Source organism: Perca flavescens, chromosome 21, assembly GCF_004354835.1.
Source record: "Perca flavescens isolate YP-PL-M2 chromosome 21, PFLA_1.0, whole genome shotgun sequence".
Taxonomy (NCBI): Eukaryota; Metazoa; Chordata; class Actinopteri; order Perciformes; family Percidae; genus Perca; species Perca flavescens.
In genome coordinates, this window is record NC_041351.1 from 6,018,912 (window position 1) to 6,038,875 (window position 19,964).

At 39.6% G+C, this 19,964-nt stretch overlaps 1 protein-coding gene across 1 annotated transcript; it reads left to right on the top strand.

The window, feature by feature from the left end:
• The first annotated feature begins 791 nt into the window (after positions 1-791).
• Positions 792-19,520, top strand: osbpl7 (oxysterol binding protein-like 7). The gene is made up of 22 exons (XM_028567899.1): positions 792-980; positions 4,848-5,018; positions 5,647-5,790; positions 5,885-5,938; positions 6,023-6,136; positions 6,219-6,371; positions 6,476-6,602; positions 7,476-7,594; positions 7,678-7,755; positions 9,691-9,841; positions 10,061-10,164; positions 10,278-10,443; positions 11,897-12,043; positions 12,122-12,258; positions 12,676-12,813; positions 14,941-15,004; positions 15,176-15,254; positions 16,165-16,309; positions 16,408-16,558; positions 16,764-16,890; positions 17,022-17,144; positions 17,905-19,520. The coding sequence occupies exons 2-22, from the start codon at positions 4,890-4,892 to the stop codon at positions 18,011-18,013; spliced, it is 2,559 nt and encodes an 852-aa protein (XP_028423700.1). The 5' UTR covers positions 792-980; positions 4,848-4,889; the 3' UTR covers positions 18,014-19,520.
• The last annotated feature ends 444 nt before the right edge of the window (positions 19,521-19,964 follow it).

Sequence of the window (19,964 nt, forward strand, 5' to 3'; positions counted from 1 at the left end):
TTTGAATTGTTATCTTGAGTTAAATGAAAGTCTTGCCCAAAGTAGCTGCAGTGGCAGAATTCTTCTAAAGTGGTATCATAAAAAATCACTCCAGCCAAAATAAACACAAGTGGTCAGAGATCCTGATACGTTAATCTGCAGATTACAGCATGTTAATCTGGGTCAGTTAGTCTATTACGGCCCGCCTTTCTGAGGGAGACAGACATTGCTGAGGCGCTCGCTTCAACACTCCACTCTCCTGCAAAACAGGGGATGTCTAAACTTAAACCTCTTTTAAAACACATTTTGATTCAGTAAAAAGTAACTAATTGATTTTATTTTGATATTTATCACAAATTATGTAAACTGCAGATGTGGCACCATTTACAAGCTATTGGTATCATGGTAAATAAAGGTCAAATTGTAACCTGCACTGATTGATCAACAAATATGAACCCTTATCAACAAATATGAACCCATATCAACAAATATTGATGTTTTTCAAATAATTAACACACATAAAACCATACTTTTCCCTTAAAATACCATATTTTCTGAATCAAGCCACTTCTAGTATGTTAAGGCCATATTTAAGATCCCACCCTTTGCTTTAAAACAGAGTAAACTAGGTGTGCAGAGTGAGTGGAGGTTGTCTAGATTTAGGCTACCCTCCACTACATCCCTGCTAGTAGCTGTGTAATTCCAGCTAATGCGGATAATGCCCAGGACGCATTGCGCACGGCGCGCGCAGCCTGCGACGCACAGCTCTCCTTTAATTTGAGGGAGCTCGTAGAGAGGGAGACGGCCGGTGAGATAATGTGATCAGAGTTAGTGATTATCTGTGCATGTAACTTGTAGTTTCAATGTTTTTAACTGTTTTAGATGGAAAACGTTTTTTCTTCGTCTAAATATTGATTTCTTTAACACCCAGTGAGACACCTGTTGGATGTATCGGGCGCAGAGGATCGCAACAGATGATGAGAGTCGGAGGTGAATTTCAGGTAAGACTCCTAATATAGCCTATAGCCGAACCAAACCAGCAGCATATTTAATATATTTTAGATATTACATGTAATAAACCGGGTTCTCTGCCTTGAATGCATCGTGTTCATATTGATAAAATACAACTAAACGTTTGGTTGAAATAGTCCAACGTTCCTCTTCTCTGTGTGCTGGGACAGTGACGTCTTAATGGTCTTTAGATAAGAGTTTCTGAGAGCAGTTCTGAGTAGTTCATGGACCCTGAAGGACTTGTGTAACATTTAAAGTCAGACTGGCTGCTCATACTGCTCCATTTTTACTAAAACAAATCATTGTAGCTGCTTCATGATTTGCGTTCTTAGTCAGTTTAATAGTCTTTTTAAATAAGTGACATATCCTCTCCTTACTCTGCCAACAAGCACACACTTTTACAGCTGTTGGGAGACAATGTGCTTCCCTCTGTTAGATTGTCTCGTCTCACCTCTGATTTCTGGATTACAAACTGCTTCCTTGTAATTTAAATGAATCCTCACTTAGACTATTTAAAATGTTTGTACTGTATGTAGTAAGGTTGAGACATTTCCACACACATTTATAAATGTTTTATTCTCAGGTGATCGTTTATTGGCTGCAGTTTGTGTTCCAAAAAACAAGATTATAGCTGTCATAATCTCTGCATTTTAACCCCATCCTTCCTTCTCCTTGGATGACTTGTTGTTGTTTTTTTTGGCTCTCAATTGAGCTCATGATCTCTTCTGGGTCAAACATGAGGAAGCATAGGATTCTGACCACAAATAATTTGTCTATTTTGATTGTTTTTTAACAGCCCTTTTAATGCTTTATTGCATTTTAAAAGTTGACTCAAATTATTTGGAGTAAGATTGATTTAAGTGCTCGACCTCGACTACATGTAACTATCAAACTTGTCCTGTAGATAACAGATTTTTATATTTTAAACAGAAGTTTTGCAAAACTGAGTTACATAGATCTTTTTGTTTTGTTTTGCAAAAGCTTCTAATCTAAAATTACACTTTGTAATCTCGATCATCCATTGAGATCAAAACCATTTGTTTTTAACTTGTAGAATATTCTTTGTGTTTCTTCTTGAGTAAGCAAGCTCAGAAACCTGCAAATCCTTTCATCCGGTTTCCACCACATGCTGTTATCACTGAGGTCAGTTACTCATCCTCTGCCCTTACATAACAAGCCGAGCTGCTTCTGCCCCGATTTAGAGGGATATCAGTTTGGAAGTAACGCCCCATTCATTTAGGTTCCATTGAGATGGCCTTTATTCTCACAGACTCATTGATTCTCAATTCTGCAGACTGATGCTGTTACAAATACAGTGTTCTGTGATGTTTAAATACAGATGATAGAATAATAAAACCTAAACCTAAAAAAAAGTAATTTCCTTACTTGAGTGAATAAATAAATTTGCAAATTAAATGCACACTTAAATTGTTGCAAATGCCTGTAGGGAAGCCTAAAAGACAAATCTCCAGTTTTCTCCAGGCAAACAAAATGGTCACCGTCTCACAAACACCTTGCCTTTCTGGAGGAAGTTTTCTTTGTAAAAACAAATATGTGACATCAAAATACTGCACTGTATTTATTCTATTCTTGAATTGCACTGCGCATTTTCAGTTTTTATGCCCGTAAACTTGTTTCGCTTACTGTTATTATTTCACATTCATGTAAACAGGTAATTTAAAAGTACTTTGATAACAATCCAATGGACAAGGTTACAATTTTTACAACTGTTGTCCTGCTGTTATTGTGGTCTGCACATTTGCAGTTTCCATGTTGTGTCAGTGCTCTTTGCCTCATGTTCCTCCATGTCCGAGTGGCTAAAAACAACCCATGAAAAACCAATTAAGCAAGGTTAGTAATCCTCTCCTTGCAGCCGGTACTGGCCGCCGTGTCACATACTGTACGGTGTGCAAACATACAGTATCCTGTGTCAGGATGTTCCTTCAGTTTTATAAACAAGAGCCTAAATTACTAAACCAATCAACATTTTGGCATGAAAATAATGATATTTACATCCCAAATATTTCACGTTGAGCAATTTCTCTAACAGGACTCAAAAAAACAAGAATGCCATTATGTTGCACTACAGCACCACCAAAAAATGTTCTTACAAATGACCATTATAACCTCAAAAACATAGTATGTCACGCAGGGCAATTGTGTCAGTTTGGAGCATGTTGTAAGGTGTTTATTTATTCTTTAACCACCCCACCCATGTTCAAAAACTCAAGATTAACAGATTATTCTGTGACAAAGTAACCACAAGAATGACTCTACATCTTCAGAGCCGGTTCCTGTTTTTACCTCAAGTATAGTTCAAAGGAAAATCATGGCAACTGAAACTAATTCTCTTTATTTGCTTACTTTTAGACTTTAGACTTTAAAGTTTGAGTTGCTCATGCACAATAATCTGTAAACAAACTACTATTAAGCCATATTCATGTAAAAATATGTTGTTTAAAATGTTAATGTCAACTGTCTGAATTTGTGATGAATATTTAGTTGTCTGTTCAGTGAAATGCTCAGTGTGGGTGACTTTAATATCCAGAGTGAGATGAGGATCCAGGATGTCTTTAGGTAACTGGATTACAGAGAGTCTCAACTCGTCTCCTGTTCTGTTGAGCCTGTTTGACGCTTTCACTTTGGTTTCATGTTTGCGGAGCTGTTTCGTCCTCGAGGTTCATTACATCTTTATGAAGGACAATATCAAGCTTAACATGTACACCTTTTGATTAAAGTAAGACTTTAAAGCAGGGGTCTTCAACGTTTTTTAAGCCAACGACCCCTCAACTGAAAGTGAGAGGGAGCAGGGAGCCCCTACTAGAAATATTGTGTAAAATGAAGTTGCATAATAAACTGGGCCTACAATAACGTGTAGGGTGGCCTAAAGCCTCTATAGTACATACCTCTTTTGCATAGAATACTAAGCTATTAAAATAGCCTAATAATTGTCGGCATGGTTTTATAAATCATGTTAAACATACATGTGGCACAGTGAATCCTTAGGATTAACTGTATCTGTTAATGACCTTAGTGACCACCTAGGCCAGTAAGCAGTGGGGATTTATATTTGCTAATAATGTGTTGGATTCATGTTAAGACTTTTTAGAAAAAACTTTCCAAAATTAACAATTATATGGAGGCCCCCCTGCATTGACTCTGAGGACCCCCTAGGGGTCGCGGCCCCCCTGTTAAAGATCCCTGCTTTAAAGTAAGAGCCGACTCCCTAACAAAATAATAAAAAAAATTGCATGTGGAATTTACGGGCAGCTACAGGCACCACGGACGAATGGTGTCTACAGGAAGACCTATTCCGCGCACGCACTTTCTTCTTTTCCCAAAACTCTGGGCAATTTGTTGCACATTTGATTGTCTTGTTTTAAAATGAATTGTAGAGATGTGGGTAGGGACTCATCTCTTTACAAAGCCTCTCTTCAAATACAGCGTCCGTTTTGGTTTTCCAGCACATGTACAGTTGGTGTTGGGGGGCACATGGATGTCGCATTAGGGCTGTCCTCAACCAAAGAAATTCTTAGTCGACTGACACTCATGATTTTGTTGACTAATCAATTAGTTGATTTATTCTACAAAATCTGTCAAACTGAGTTTCTCCACAAAGAATCATGCAAAATCACCACTTTAAATCTTGTGTTTACCAGAGATGTGCTTATAAGTTTCTTTGATATAAGTTCAGCATGAAAAACATCAGAAGTCTTAACATTTCTCTTTCTAGGCCTATATTCTTAAAAAAGGAATCTGGAAAGCTGCTTTCATGTGTGTTCTTATTTGTTGTAATACCGTCTAGAGATGTAATATTAATAATGGAATATATCTCTCATATATCTCGCAACAACTAGCTGATCACAACAGGGAGGGGAGTCTGAGGTCTGCGCTTTGAAATGGATTCATACGGATCTTCACTCAACCGCAGCCAGTCGCTGGCGAGCGGCCTGGAGAAGTCTTCACCAGCGTGGAAGCCATCCCGCTCTCGGAGCAGTAGCACTGTGTCATCCCGCCACTCCAGACAGGTGAGTCATAGTTCACCTGAATAAGAGGATTATAGGCCAATGTATATTATTGTTCTTTTTAAAAGGGAAGTCATTGCTTTGTATCAGTTACGATTTTGTTGCAGTTTTAGATGTTCTGTTTTCATTCTGAATTATAGTTTGTTATTTTGCATGAAACCACTGAGATTAGTGAGCCAGATGCTTTGTCTATTTATTTTAAAGGCAGTAAATGCCACAGTAAAATTAACACCATCTTCATCATTGTGTCATGCATACATCTATTCCTCTGTGGCCTTACAAGACATCAGAAGTTAGTTTAAACCAGACCCAGAATTCAAACTTTTCAAACAACACTTAAAATAGTCTAAAAATAAAGAATACCAGCTTACAAATGTCATATAATCACATTTTTAGACATTCAACATTCAGCAAAAATCATAGATTACAAAAAAAAACGTATGCTATTGCCATAGTAGTATGTATGTATGTATGTATGTATGTATGTATGTATGTATGTATGTATGTATTGTGTCACTTAACACAATTTGTTGTGTTTTGCTGTTGTGCTATTGTAAAAGGTCAAAACAATTACTAAAAAAGAAGAATAACCTTAACATTAAAGTGTGTTTCCCGTTCATGCTGTCTATAGATTATCAAAGACTGGGAAGTGGTTGACGACCTTCAGGTAGAAATGCACGCAGGAGGCGATAACCCTCCCGACATGACCACCCCGGGTATCTGTGAAGGATATCTCCTCAAGAGGAGGAAGTGGCCACTGAAAGGTTGGCACAAGGTGAGAAATCCGTCCACTCTGTCATCTTGTATGCCAACATGTTGACTTCATCAATAACGTTTTTAAAACATATGATGTTTGATCTCTTTATCAGCGATACTTTGTCTTGGAAGCAGGGAACTTGCGTTACTCCAAAAATCAACAAGATGTAAGTAAACATTATGTTATTTTTTCCATAGGATATTTCATCAACTAGATTTAAACACTTAAACATACCTTTTGTCCACTGAAGGTGTCCAGGGGAAGATTCCAGGGCTCTTTAGACGTCAGCCACGCAGTAATGTCGATAAACAAGAAGTCAAATCAGATTGACTTGGATGCAGGGGACATTCTCTATCACATAAAGGTAAACAGTTAGTTTTCAAACAAACAAAGAGTGTGCCTTCGGATTAAAAAGACATATCTTTGACTTTTCTTTTCTCTCTAAGGCAAAGAGCCATGAACTCTTCTACATTTGGGTAACCAAGCTACAGGCCCACCGTCTGTACAAGAAGCATGAGGCGACTCATGTTCACAGCAGCTTCCTCCAGACTTTGTCCCATGGCAGTGCAGCCGGACAAGCTCAGATAAATGGAGATTTGGTGATTATCAAATAAGCAATAAAGTCAAACGTAACACACAACAATCTTTACAAGTGATTCAGATTAACTCTTGTGTCCTCTTCCCTCTGTATTTACGTTACCAGAGCTCTGCAGGCATGGTGGATTCAGCTGGAGCACCAGCAGGAGTGCTGCCCTCAGATAACAACGCTGTGAACAGAAAAGTGTCGGCCTGGCTGCAGCAAAGTCACAACCCAGACTCCTGTGTTCAAGGTATGTGTCATATATTCCCAAATGCAAAGAAACAACATTCACAAACCAATGAAAAAGTATCATATAGAAACACATTTCATTTAAAGTCTGGATAGTCTTTGAAAAATGTCAAAGTTATTTAAGGGGGAGCTGTAAAGCCTTTTGTGTCTCCAGAGGAAGCTGTGCGAAATCTGATAAATTGCCTCAAGTGATGTCACTTGACAAAATCATGGTGTTCGTTGACTAAGAATTTCTTTAGTCGAGGACTGCCCTAGTGTGGAGGTAGAAAGAAGTGAGCTTAAGAGATCTCTGTAGCCTGCTCCTCATCTCTGCTGCAGGCTAGAGACTCAAGGCTACATTAGCTGCTACTAGCATGACACACCCCGAATCTCTGTGCTTGAGTTGCATTGTGGGTATTTTAGGCACCAAAACAAGGAAGAACAAAGTGTGGAATTAATAAGACGATATCTCTGGTTCTGCTGCATTGATATTATTCATATATATATATATATTTTTTTTTATTTTACTGTAGGAGTGCAATTATAAGTGTCTCTCTCAGGAAACACTGTTAAGAAAACAGCTATTGGAAGTGTGCCTTGCATTTCTGTTTCTGGTGGTACATTTTGTTATTCCTCCGGATAAACAGACTTGTGTAAATGATGCGACATCATGTTAAGATGCTGTATTGTTAATTTAGTTTTTTATTGATCTAAAACTTAAAAACTAACATAAATGTCAGGTTTTACTCTGTCAACCAGAATCAAAGAGTATCATCACAGCTGTCACTGTGGAATCTTTTTCACCGTAAAATGTGATCATGACCACACAAATCTTACCTGATTAGTTAGTGACAGAAACTCAATAAATAAATATACCACTTATGTTTTCTTCCAGAGCTGAACCGTTGTCATTTGGACCTTACTGAGCTAAACCGCTTAATCCAGAAGCTGCAGATGTTGGAGGGGGGCCAGGCTTTCACTAATGGAGACCTGAAGCGCATCATCAGCATACAGGTAGAGTTCTGTTCAGTTTGGAGCAGCTTCTTTCTGGGCAGCATCACATGAAATTAAAATGATTTATAAATGTTCTGATCCAGAATATCTCGCTTGAGAAGCCGAAGAAGTCGAGGTCAGGGAAGATGTGGAGCCACTCTCGCACATTATCCCTGGGAATGGTAAGAAAGGTCTGTAATTTACTTTCAATTAGTATGTAGACCAAAAGACATGATGGGCACTGTTTTACATTGATTTGTACATTGACGTGATATCATTTAATATCAATGTTTTAAGTTGATTTGAAATACTTATTAATTGAAACCATAAATAGTCTTTTTACTGATAACTTATTATAGAACATATTGGGTTTAAAGGGTCTGTACTCGATATTCATGAAAAACAAAATGGGCTGGGATTGCCTCCACACGACTCTCACAGACAGTTCCCCAACTCTTCATTCTCTGCTCAGGACGCCATTACTCCACTATTTCTTTATAAAAGCAAATAGTTGTTTCTATTATTTCAATGTTCTGAATATCGAGTACAGACTCTTAAGTATTTGACATCCCAACCCTCCTGTAACATTTTTGGGCCTTTTTTTTCTAATCCAAAGCCTATTCGTGGGATTACTAAATCGGTGAGTTGGCAATGGGCAGAGACAACTTGATTCATAAAAATGATTTTTTGTTTTCCCTTTACACGCTAGTTGTAGCATGAATTGTGACTGCATAAATAATGGACACAAAGGATTAAAATGTTAAACGTGTTTTGTTTTAATTGCACTGAATAACGTTTCTGTGTGCTTAAGCCTGGTATATCTGTAATAGTCTTATTCAACCTACAAAACATATTTTATATACCAGAGTATCTTGTTGTTCCCACGGAACAGAGCATAACAATTTAAATTGGATTTGTAGAGTGAGTAAATTAATAGATCAATCAAGTAAGCCTGCGTTTTGTTTAGATCTAGATCAATAGTTTTCAATCCTGTTCTTTAGAAACCAGAGTGCTGTTGGTTGTCTATCCTGCCAGCTAGTCAGAGTACAGCAGTTTCCTTTCTTACCAAACAAACAGGACCTGATTTAATCATAAAATACCTTAGGGCCGTGGTACTAGAGGTCCAGGTTTAAGCCATTAAAACAAGTAGTTAACCTGATGTTCCAAATGTAAATAAGTCCACTATTATGATATTGATGTATCTTCACAGTACAACATTGGTTTTGCAGGGAAAGCACAGGTGTAACTATTTACCATTAATGATGACTGTAATCCATTTTGGTCAATTTAAATGATTTCACCAGGATGATAATCACACAACACAATGCAACAACAATAAAACAATAAAAACTGTACCAGAAATCCAATAGGCCTCAACACAGTTTATAGGTACAATTAAAGCTGTTGATATTAATGAACGTCCGTTACATTCAAGCCATTGCCAAACGAGTTGCTACAAAGCCAATTAAGACTAGCAGCTCCTCACAACTCTCTCTGGATTTCTCAGTATGACTATGTTCAAAAGATTGTGGCGTCTGAGAGAAGATAATTACCTCTTCTGAAGAGTCCATCGTGTTTTTTTTTATCCTCCGTGTCCTCCTTGGCTTCTAGCAACTGTGTGGAGGGTGGGGGCGTGAGCGATCACGTAAGGCTTGTATCATGTGGATGTGCCGCCAGTTTTGTTGTCATTACTTAGAATTCCTCATGGGGTGACAGAAACTACGCACTATAGCTTTAAATTAGTCACCCCTGTGTTTGAGAAAATATATTTTTTTATGTGAAATATGATTATTAGCTTCATTGTCAAGAGTTAGATGAGAGGATTGATACCATTCTCATGTTTGTAACAGCTAGCCTGGCTCTATTCAGTTGTTACAAAATCTGCCTACCAGCGCCTCTAAAGTGAACTAATTTACACATTATATCTGTACAAAAACAGAAGTCTAAAAAAGATAATAAAATGAGTGGTTTTACAGGCAGGAGTATTTATTACCTGATGACATCAAGACTCCAGGAAGTTACTGCACCTTTACACCCAAATTGTCAGATAACAAGGGACATTGTTAAGTGAACCATTGAATCAACCATCTTCCATTCTCCTCTGTTCACCTTCATAGCTGTCCTCCAGTCACCTGGGTAGCTCGCCTCACCTCGGTGCATCAGTCCCCTCTATCCCAGACTACGTCTACTCACAGCTGTCCCCTCCTACTGCCACATCGCCCGAGGGCAAGAAAATCCAGCAGGACATCTGCGCCATATCGCTACGAGGTCAGAAAAACAGAAACATGCACACAGGTAGACAGGTAGACAGGGTTCCTACATGGTAGTATTATAGGTAGATGAGCAAAATCCAAGACAAGATCAGAGAGTCCACAGAGATGATTATGCAAAAGGTAAAATGTTACAAACGCCCATATTGAAAGAAATCTGAAATGAATATGCATCCAAATTTCCCCTGAAACTACTTCTGTTGTTATTCCTTTTCAGTGCTTGCTTCGCTGAAGACAGTGCATGAAACTCTGTCCCAGGAGAGGCAGAAGCTGCAGGAAGTCTGGGAAACTAACAACATCCACCAGTCTAAAACCGCTGAGGTACGATTCACGCTGAACCTGTCATCTGAATTCTGAATTCTCTGGGACATATTCCTTTCTGGGCTTTGATGGCTGGTTTTCTTTGCTCCTCATTCTCTTTCCTCCGTCGACAGCCTGCAGCAGCGAGGCATTCATCCCACGGGCCTCCTTCAGTAGCAGATTCAGCTGCAGAGTATTTTGACGCCAGCGACATCCTTTGTGGTAGTTCCTCTGAGGTGTCTGATGAATCAGGACTAAGTGATGGAAGCACCACAAACTCTGAGCCAGAGGAAGGACATGGTGAGTACATGTAGGACCTTCATCCATGCAATACAATTATTTTAATTAGTTTCATCTACTCTGACTACTAGTTGCATCAGTACGCAAACAGAAAGGAAACAGAAATGTCAAAAAATAAGTTTTTACGGTAAGAACTGTGATATTTCTGCTACATCTCAAGGGGTTATTCCTAATAAAAATGAATTTCCATGAATTTCCCCCCTGGAAACTTTAAACCTCATGAAGAAACTTTAAATAAACTATTTTAATTTCTGCATTAAGACAATTCCCCATATGCCAATGTGTGTTTTAAGCGCTAGGCGATTTATTTATTTATTTATTTTAATTTACTTTTAATTATTAGTTTATTTTTTCAGTTAAATATTTTAGAGAGTATTATAGATCCAAGACAAAACTGACAGAAGGGTGGGAAAAGTCGCAATTGCATATCCATCTGCTACTTCAGCACAACAGACAGCGCCATGGATTTGTCATTACACAGTTAGGCTACTAATATTCCAGAGCCATGGTCGGGACCGTAGATTCTGACTTGCACAAATCTCAGTCAGATAAAGGATCAATGAGTCAGACAGACTTCACAATAATATTCAACAAAACAACTCCTCTGCCCCTGCACTCTCTCTGCTACTAGGGGATGGAGTGTGTGTGTTTGTGTGTGTGTGTGTGTGTGTGTGTGTGTGTGTGTGTGTGTGTGTGTGTGTGTGTGTGTGTGTGTGTGTGTGTGTGTGTGTGTGTGTGTGGGGGGGCATGTATGTTAATCATTTTGCTAACAAGAGGGATGGCATTGCCCCTCATCCCCCCTCAAATTGCCTCCTGGATTATATTGAAATATCTACTGGATGTATTACCATGAAATGTGGTTCATTTGGACATTCATATTCCTCAGGGTATGAGTTGTAATAACTTTGGTTGTCGCTTAACTTAGTTTTCTAGCGCCACCATCAGGTCAAAATTTCTGTTTGTCCACTAATTTGATTTATAACTAAACACCTGCAAAACTAACATTTCCATCATCCTCAGCTGCAACTTTGTTTAGCACTAATATTAGCATGCTAACACACTAAACTCAGATGGTGAACATTTTAAACATTATACCTGCTAAACAGCAGCCTGCTAGCATTTAGCTCGACTTACATTTTTTTGAAAGATTATTTTTGTGGGGGGTTTTCCCTTTATTTGATAGTGACAGGAAAGGTGGGAGAGAGATGGGGGATGACATGCAGCAAAGGGCCACAGGTCGGATTTGAACCCTGGCCGCTGCAGGACCCATGGGGCGCACGCTCTTACTGAGTGAGCTAGAGGCCGCCCCAGCTCAAAGCACTTCTGTGCCTAAATACAACCTCACAGAGCTGCTAGCACGGCTGCAGACTATTGTTCTTGTTGTCTCCTGAATAGAAATAACAAACGGCCCTTTTGCTTTGATTAATATTACTTTCTTTCACCAACATTACAGCGTCGGCCACCCGGAAATACCGTGCTAGCATTTCCAAGGCTCCTAACAGCTTTGTTCCCAAGAGCACCGGCCGGCGAACGACACTGCCTGCTCACTGTCCTGACAACAGCCACGTGGGCCTCATGGCTATCCTCTACAATAACATAGGCAAGTCACACCACTCTGCTGTTACACAGACGTTATTTTTGAAACAGCAGTTTCCTTATGTGCTGTGTTTTTCCTCAGGTAAAGACTTGGCTCGAGTGTCCATGCCTGCTGCTCTCAATGAGCCCGTTAACCTGCTGCAGAGGCTGTGTGAAGAGCTGGAGTACAGTGAGCTGCTGGATATCGCCAGCAACACACCTGACCCCTACCAGAGGATGGTAAGACTATTCACACACATTTATGTAATATGACTGAGTCCGATTGTCATTAATGACCTTGTAGCAACCCTGATAAATCTGCACCTGCTAAGCAGTTGATAATGTTTCCTAGAAATATAATTCAGACCCTAGTCCAGGAATTTTGCAGTGCACCTGTCTTTACTTTTTTTTTTAAACTGCCCAAGTTAGGGCAGGAAAATGGCTGCTTGTTGTCTTGTGGCTGCACACAGAATCATCCAGCAACAGGCAGTTACATGTGCAATGAAGTGATTTTGTCATATACTGTATATTTTTTTTTAAATAAACATACAATAACAATCAGGGATATATAACAACAACTTCTTTTCCCACCCTCATCCTCTCGATTGTCTCTGGATTGAGTTAGAACAACACACTCTTGTATTTGATCTCTTACAGGTTTACATTGCTGCCTTCGCTATCTCTAGTTACTCCCCTGTGACATTCAGAAACCGCTACAAGCCCTTTAACCCGGTGCTGGGGGAGACCTACGAGTGCATCAGAGAGGACCGGGGCTTCCGCCTCATTAGTGAGCAGGTATCTCACAAACAGGACATTATATGTGATATTTTATTCAGGAATATCTTTAAGAGCTCTGAGTGGCTACTACAGGGGACCAAACTGACTTACTTCTACGATTGGGAAAAGATGATGGGCAGTTATAATTTAATCCCCTCCTGGTAAATTAAGATGGATCATTCATTTGTGTAATTGAGCAGCTCAGCCACACAGGGCTGCACGAATCAACACTGAGTGATTTATTGCTTTAATGAAATGGTGGTAACTAATCATGCTTTCAAAAATGAACACAAATCATTTATATTGTGATAGCAATTAAGTGAAAAGTAATTAAAGGGGTGATAGAATGATTATATAGGGTATTTTACACTGTTCTTTAAGGTCTCCTAATGGGGTATGTAACATTGGTTGGGCTGAAAATTGCCAGAATGCTATTTTATTAGGCCCTTAACTACCCTGTGAATATGGCTCTATTTGGAACAACAGCTTTTCTTCCAAATATGGTATGCTCATGAATATTCAGAATGAGCTACGCGCTGATTGGTTTGAGCAAACTACATAGAAACACATGGGAGACTAACAGCAGGTCTCATTGCAAAGTTATACATTGTTTGTCGGGTTATTACGTTATTAAATTCACTTCTGAGACTTTTTTAAGCGAGAAATCAACTATATAAAGCTCAAATATGGGACGTTTTACGAAAATTGATGGCTTATTGCAAATTTGGTAAGACTGTGTGTCGGAGTTCAGCTGCCGGTGCTGCCTGTGTTGCTGCCTCGCTGCCCGGCCTGCCTTCCTCCACAGACCCCGGCCTGCAGCTCCCCTCTTCCTGCTATCTAAATGGCCCGTGTGTGAGAGTGATAGCGCGGTCAGCGAGCTTGTTACACCAGCAATCTCTTACAACAGTTCCAGTTAATCTTGGCTGGCTGTCAGCATAACTAGCTATATTTACAGTTTGAATTTCATCACGCCACTTATACAACATATCTCTAAAGGTCTTATAAAGCTAACAACGGTGTCCGATTTCAAGTTAATGATTTTTTGTGAACAGTGGGGGTTTCGTTATCTATGACTGTCCCTTCAATCCTAGCTAGAACTCCGACACACAGTCGGACAAAATTTGCAATTAGCCATCCATTTTCGTAAAACGGCCCATATTTGAGCCTTACATAGTTGATTTCTCGCATAAAAAAGTTTCAGAAGTGAATTTTGTAATGGAATAGCAGTGATCTGCGCGACTTAGATTCAGAAGACTACCTGATCTCAGGTCAGTTGTGTAGCCTATGTAAATGTTGGGGCGTGACCGTTCTCTTGATACACCCATGGGCTGACAAAGGTTCCGGTTTTTGGGAGGTTGACGTCAACTTCCAGCTTTGTTGGGATTTGCCCGTTTTCAGTGGCAGTTTCAAAATATGAAATTTTCATAGTAAAGGGGTGTCAGTGGGACTTTGAGCTTCTATGTATGTCCTATTTACCCACCGAACTGTCGTTATTCAACTATGACAGTGTAAAATCGGTTTGCATTCTATCACCCCTTTAAATGTCATTTCTCGACAAAGCAATTTCTTGATCAGTATCTTAGCAATACAGCTTCTAAAAACATGATTTTAGGAAGGCATGCTGAAATTTAAGTGGCCTGTTATACAGTTACTTTTTGATCTTTTAAAGCAATTTCAAGATCCAATATGTAATAAATCTCAAAGCTCAAAAAACTGCGGCGATTACACAAAGTTTTACAGTGATGCATATTCCTAAGTAAAGCAATATAGTATGTGATCAAAAACTCTTTCCCATGGCAGGAATATTGACTGTTGATAATTAAAAAAATCTGGAGGTGTGACGAGCACAACACACCCTAATGTCCGACTAAACTGTATGCAGTTAAAGTTGCAGTTTGAGTTGCATTTTGGGTGAAGAAGGCACCAGGTTTTGACTGGAAAAGAAGAATGGGTGCAGTGCTTTTTTTAGGACAAATGCACAGATAATAAAATATGTAACAGTCTCGTTGATAAAGATAAAATTCTAATTGAAAGTGAAAAAGCTTGACATCAAAGCTTTACATCTCTTTTACTTTTTCTTCCACACTCATATGTACTGGAAGTATCCGTTTTATAATTTTGACAGACTTTTTGGTACTTTACCAGGTGTGCCACCACCCCCCCATCTCTGCCTGCCATGCACAGTCAGAGAACTTCTCCTTTTGGCAAGGTAAGACTCTTCTTTTATCAAACCAAATTCTTGATTTGTTTTTTAGTTAGTGGTCTAAGTCACATGTAACTTTATCCTCTAAATTTGCTTTGGAAATGCATTTGCAAAGCAAAGTTAGGACTGCTTATAATGTACAGTATATTCTCAACAACACTTTATATTCCTGAACAGACCAGCGATGGAAAAATAAATTCTGGGGGAAGTCACTGGAGATTCTGCCAACAGGAATGGTGAATGTCACTCTTCCAAGGTAAACTAGTCTACACCTGGCATTACACTAGCCATCATAGAGTGAACATCATACTTTATGTGAAGCGATGAAGGTTCTCTCCATTAGAAATCAATGAGACATGAAACACTTCCATAAATATCCCCGTTTTAAAATGACACAATGAGGACAAACCAGAGCCACAGCATTTGGCCATGTATACAGCACAGTGTTTCTTTTAGGATTTTTTTTTTCTTAACATCTACAACAGGTCTACACTTAGAACGGACCCACTGCGGTGACGTTTTTGGTGGAGCTGTTCGTTTAATAGTCGACTCGGAAGAAAGCGAAAGTTTTGACAATAAACTACATCAACACAACAGTATGTGGAGTTAAACTGGACGGGCCCAATAACCTCTGAATACTTCTACTTGTTGTTAAATTGCAATGTAGGCGGCAGCCAATGGGGGGGTGCATTATGCCCTATTTCGAATACCGTGGTGGCAGAAATTTTGCCATGGTGGGCCGCCACTACAAAATCAACGTAGAGGACACACTGCATCAGGATTACAAAAAAATCCCAACAAGTTTTCGTTGGCATATTTGCCTTTATTTGACAGTTGACAGAATAGTGAGAGACAGAAAACATGGGTAGGAGAGAGAGAGGTATGACATGCAGCAAACGTCCAGGGCTTGAATCAAACATGAGACGTTGCGTTTATAAGGTTATGCACCTTAACCTTTAGGCTACCAGGTGTCTAACTAATAACTATTTTCTGTACGTCACTTTTTTGCTTAAGAGATTAGAATTCTGTCCAAAAAATGTTGTTGCTCTTTTTGTTCAACCAACAGTCCAAAATGGAAAGATATGAAACAAAGAAAACCAGCAAACAGTCATACTTGATAAGCTCTCTTTGTTAGTTTAGCTTGATACATTTGATGTTTTGTCCAGGTATGGTGACCACTATGAGTGGAACAAAGTAGTGACCTGTATCCACAACGTCCTCAGTCAGCAGCGCTATCTGGAGCATTACGGAGAGGTCACCATCCATAACCTCAACAGCAACGTCTGCACCTGCAAGATTACCTTCGTCAAGGTGAGCGAAACGACTTCCTGCACCACTCAGCTCTTTTCTCTGTTCTGCGTTTGGATATTTTAGGGTTTTGACTGACACGTTTGTATTGTTTTTTGTAGTCCCGTTATTGGGGTTCAGACACAAACAAGAATGAAGTGCAGGGCATGGTGCTGGACCAAAGTGGGAGTGTCATTCACCGGTTCGGAGGTCTGTGGCACGAAGGCATCTACTGTGACACACTGCCCACTCCGAAATGTGTCTGGAAGCCAAGTGAGTGTGTGATCATCGCAAACAAGACTGAGGACATGTTTGCTAACGTGTTTGTCCTCAAGGTTTTTTTGTCTTGCTTAGATTCTGCTTTAGAGGTTAAGGGTTTAAATGGAAGCATTCCCTGTTGCCAAAATTGCTAATCAGCATAAATCCAGGCGTCACGTTTGTGCAGCAGCTCACCGGATAGGCTTCTGTCACCCCACAGATCCTCAGCCAAAGGATCATATGCTGTACTATGGCTTCTCCACCTTCGCCATGGAGCTAAATGAACTCCCCCCCGACCTGAAGCCTCTCCTTCCTCCTACAGACAGCCGTCTGCGCCCAGACCAAAGGTGAGGCGAGCTGGAGACGGTGCAAAGAAAAATAATCAACATATAATAGAGTGACGCTACGTGTAATTTACTGTCACAAAAAAAGTGGATTTAGTGTTGAATTATTCTTTAAATTCCTCTGCTTTTAATAGGTTGCTGGAGGATGGAAAGGTGGATGAAGCAGACATAAAGAAAGATGAGATAGAGGAGTTTCATAGGGAGCGGAGAAAAGAGCTCTCCAAAATGGGGGAAGAGCATGTTCCACGTTTTTTCAAGTAAGTTCAATTATTTTCTAATCCTGGTTATAGACAAACAATTACGCCCTGTCACAACAAAGTGAGTAACTTTGGTGTTTTAAAGGGTTAGTTTGGATTCACCAAAGTCACTCAATAACACAAACAAACAAACCGATGGAGGCGGAGGTACACCAGCAACTCCTGTGTTCTGTCAGGTAAAATTACAGTTTTTGTCTGGTGGAGTCTGGTGGCTTTAAAGAGAGCAGAGATAATGGCTTCAGTTCCCTGTCGACAAGGTAAAGCAGTGAAAATATGCTAAATAGTGTTCACTTAAACAGTTTTTTTTTTAGGTGGCTAATCTACATTTAGCTGCTGGCCCCCGTCCACAGCAGTACATTGCTTAGCTTCTGTGTCGGGACTCCTGCCTGCTGCTCCAAACTATTATATCAGTATTGAATTCACTATAATGTATTGACGAAGCAAAGCAGCAAATTCTCACAATTCAGAACGTGGAACTATTCATTTTCTGGCATTTTTGCGTGAAAAATGAATGAAACGGTTAATCAATAAACAGTACTATGGCAAGTTCATTTCCATATTACTCAGTATGCTTACATTCTTCCAGATACATGTTAAACATTTGATTTATGGTGATACAGCTGAAAACAAGCAAGTTTCTTCTTTGTTTCAAATTGTTGATATTTTGAAGCTACCACATGGTCTTCTCACCATGTTCCTGTGCAAATACACGAATTGTATCAAATGAAAGTTTGTAAATGATTATTTTCTTCTTCTTCAGAAAAGCCAAAGATTCCTGTGGACGGGACGTGTGGTTGACAAATGGGACGTACTGGAAGCTCAGAGAGAATCCAGGTTTTGCTAATATTAAAAACCTAACTGTCTGGTGATGAGACGACAGCAACGCGACAGACAAAAACAACATGTGAGAGAGAGAGAGAGAGAGAGAGAGAGAAATATCAGCGGTGGATAAACGGCTCTGAGAAACGTGCAGAGTGGAGATGATGCTGCTGGTCTCTCTTCTCATTCCTTCTGTTGGCCCATGACTGGTTCATGGGAACCCTCAGCACCTGTAGTCTCAGCAGACCAGTCAGTCAACCAGCATCCAGCACAGGTGAAGAAACAGAAAGAACTTTTCTCATCAAGATCAATTTTATAATGCATTTTATCATTATTTTGTTTTTTTTAGATTACTTGTCACCTGTCAACTCATGTACAGTATATGTTCATATTTTTGAGAATTTCACAGTTTTTTGCAGAAAAGACTGAATGTGTGACGCACACTCTGCATGAACATGAGCAGTCAGGCTAGTAACAGGCCTATTTTGTTAGTTTCGTAATTGTAAACATTTATTAAAAGCATGTCCTCCTTTTCGGCCAGTTTACTTAACATTTTATGATGGGTGTTTGATCTTCTGAAGTTAATGCTACAGTTAGGGCTGGATTACCAACTGAGCAAAGCGGGCAACAGCCACAGCGTCCCAGACTTTAGTAATTTGATTATTAATTTACTAACATGTTTCTTGCAATTTTTGTGTGGGATCTTCATGGTTGAATGCACTTATTGTAAGTCGCTTTGGATAACAGCGTCAGCTGTGATGTATTACAAATTGGTTTGGGAATATTCTCCACTAAGCACAATAAAGATAAGAACCTTAAATCTACAGTTAATTATCACCAGAATCTGCAGCCTCCCTTAGCATCACAGAGCTTTAAAGTGAGTTTCAGCTCATTCTTTATCTGTCCGGCCGCAACTTTACTGTTTTAGTTCACCCTAACCCGTCAGATAGCGTCGTTTCCAGAGAAAAAAACTCTGTACACTACCTGCTCAGCAGCAAACAGCAGACACAGTTAGAGACCAGCTGGTGAACAAAGTGGAGCATTTGTGCAGATAAATAGAGCGATATTTCCCTCAGGAGTTGAAAGAGACCAAAAACAGCTAAAAAAGAGAGGACTTCATCAGAAACACGGCATCAGATGAAGGATAATTAGTGCTGCAACGATTAGTCGATCGACAGAAAATGAATCGGCAGCTGATTTGATTATCGTCTTAGTTCTTTTTTTTTTAAACAAACTTTTTCTGCTTCCAGAATCTCAAATGTGATGATTTGATGCTTTTCTTTGTCGTACATGATACTAAACTGAATATTTTTGTGTTTCTGTTGGTTGGAGAAAACAAGACATTTGAAGGTGACTCCTTGCGATGTGGGAAATTATAATGTGTATTTCTCACTGTACCAATTAATCGATAATTAAAGCTATAGTGCGTAGTTTTGGTCTCCTCCATGAGGAATTCTAAGTAATGACAACAAAACTGTCGGCACGTCCACTTGATACAAGCCCCCTCCCCCCATTCCCACGCAGTTGCTAGTAGCCAAGGAGGACACGGAGGATTAAAAAAACATGATGGACTCTTCAGAAGAGGTCATTATCTTCACTCAAGTTTCTGCGCGGGAAAGTCGCCGGACGACACAATCTTCTGAACATAGTCCTACTGAGAAATCCAGAGAGAGTTGTGTGGAGCTGATAGTCTTAATTAGCTTTGTAGCAACTCATTTGGCAATGGCTTGAATGTAACGGACGTTCATTAATATCAAAAAGTTACGCACCAAAGCTTTAAAGAGAATAGTTGGCAGATTAAAGCTGGGGTAGGCAGTTTGTTTGCGTCATTGGGCCTTAATCTTTCAGCATATTGTAATTCAAGTGGTCTGAAAGAAAACTAGGCTTCTGCACCTCTTCTTGGCTCTTTTTTTAGGCTTTTAGTGAATCTAGCCTGTGCCGGCCAATCATAGGTCATTTCAGAGGGAGGGCGTTCCTTTTGCAACGTCTTTTTTTTTTTTT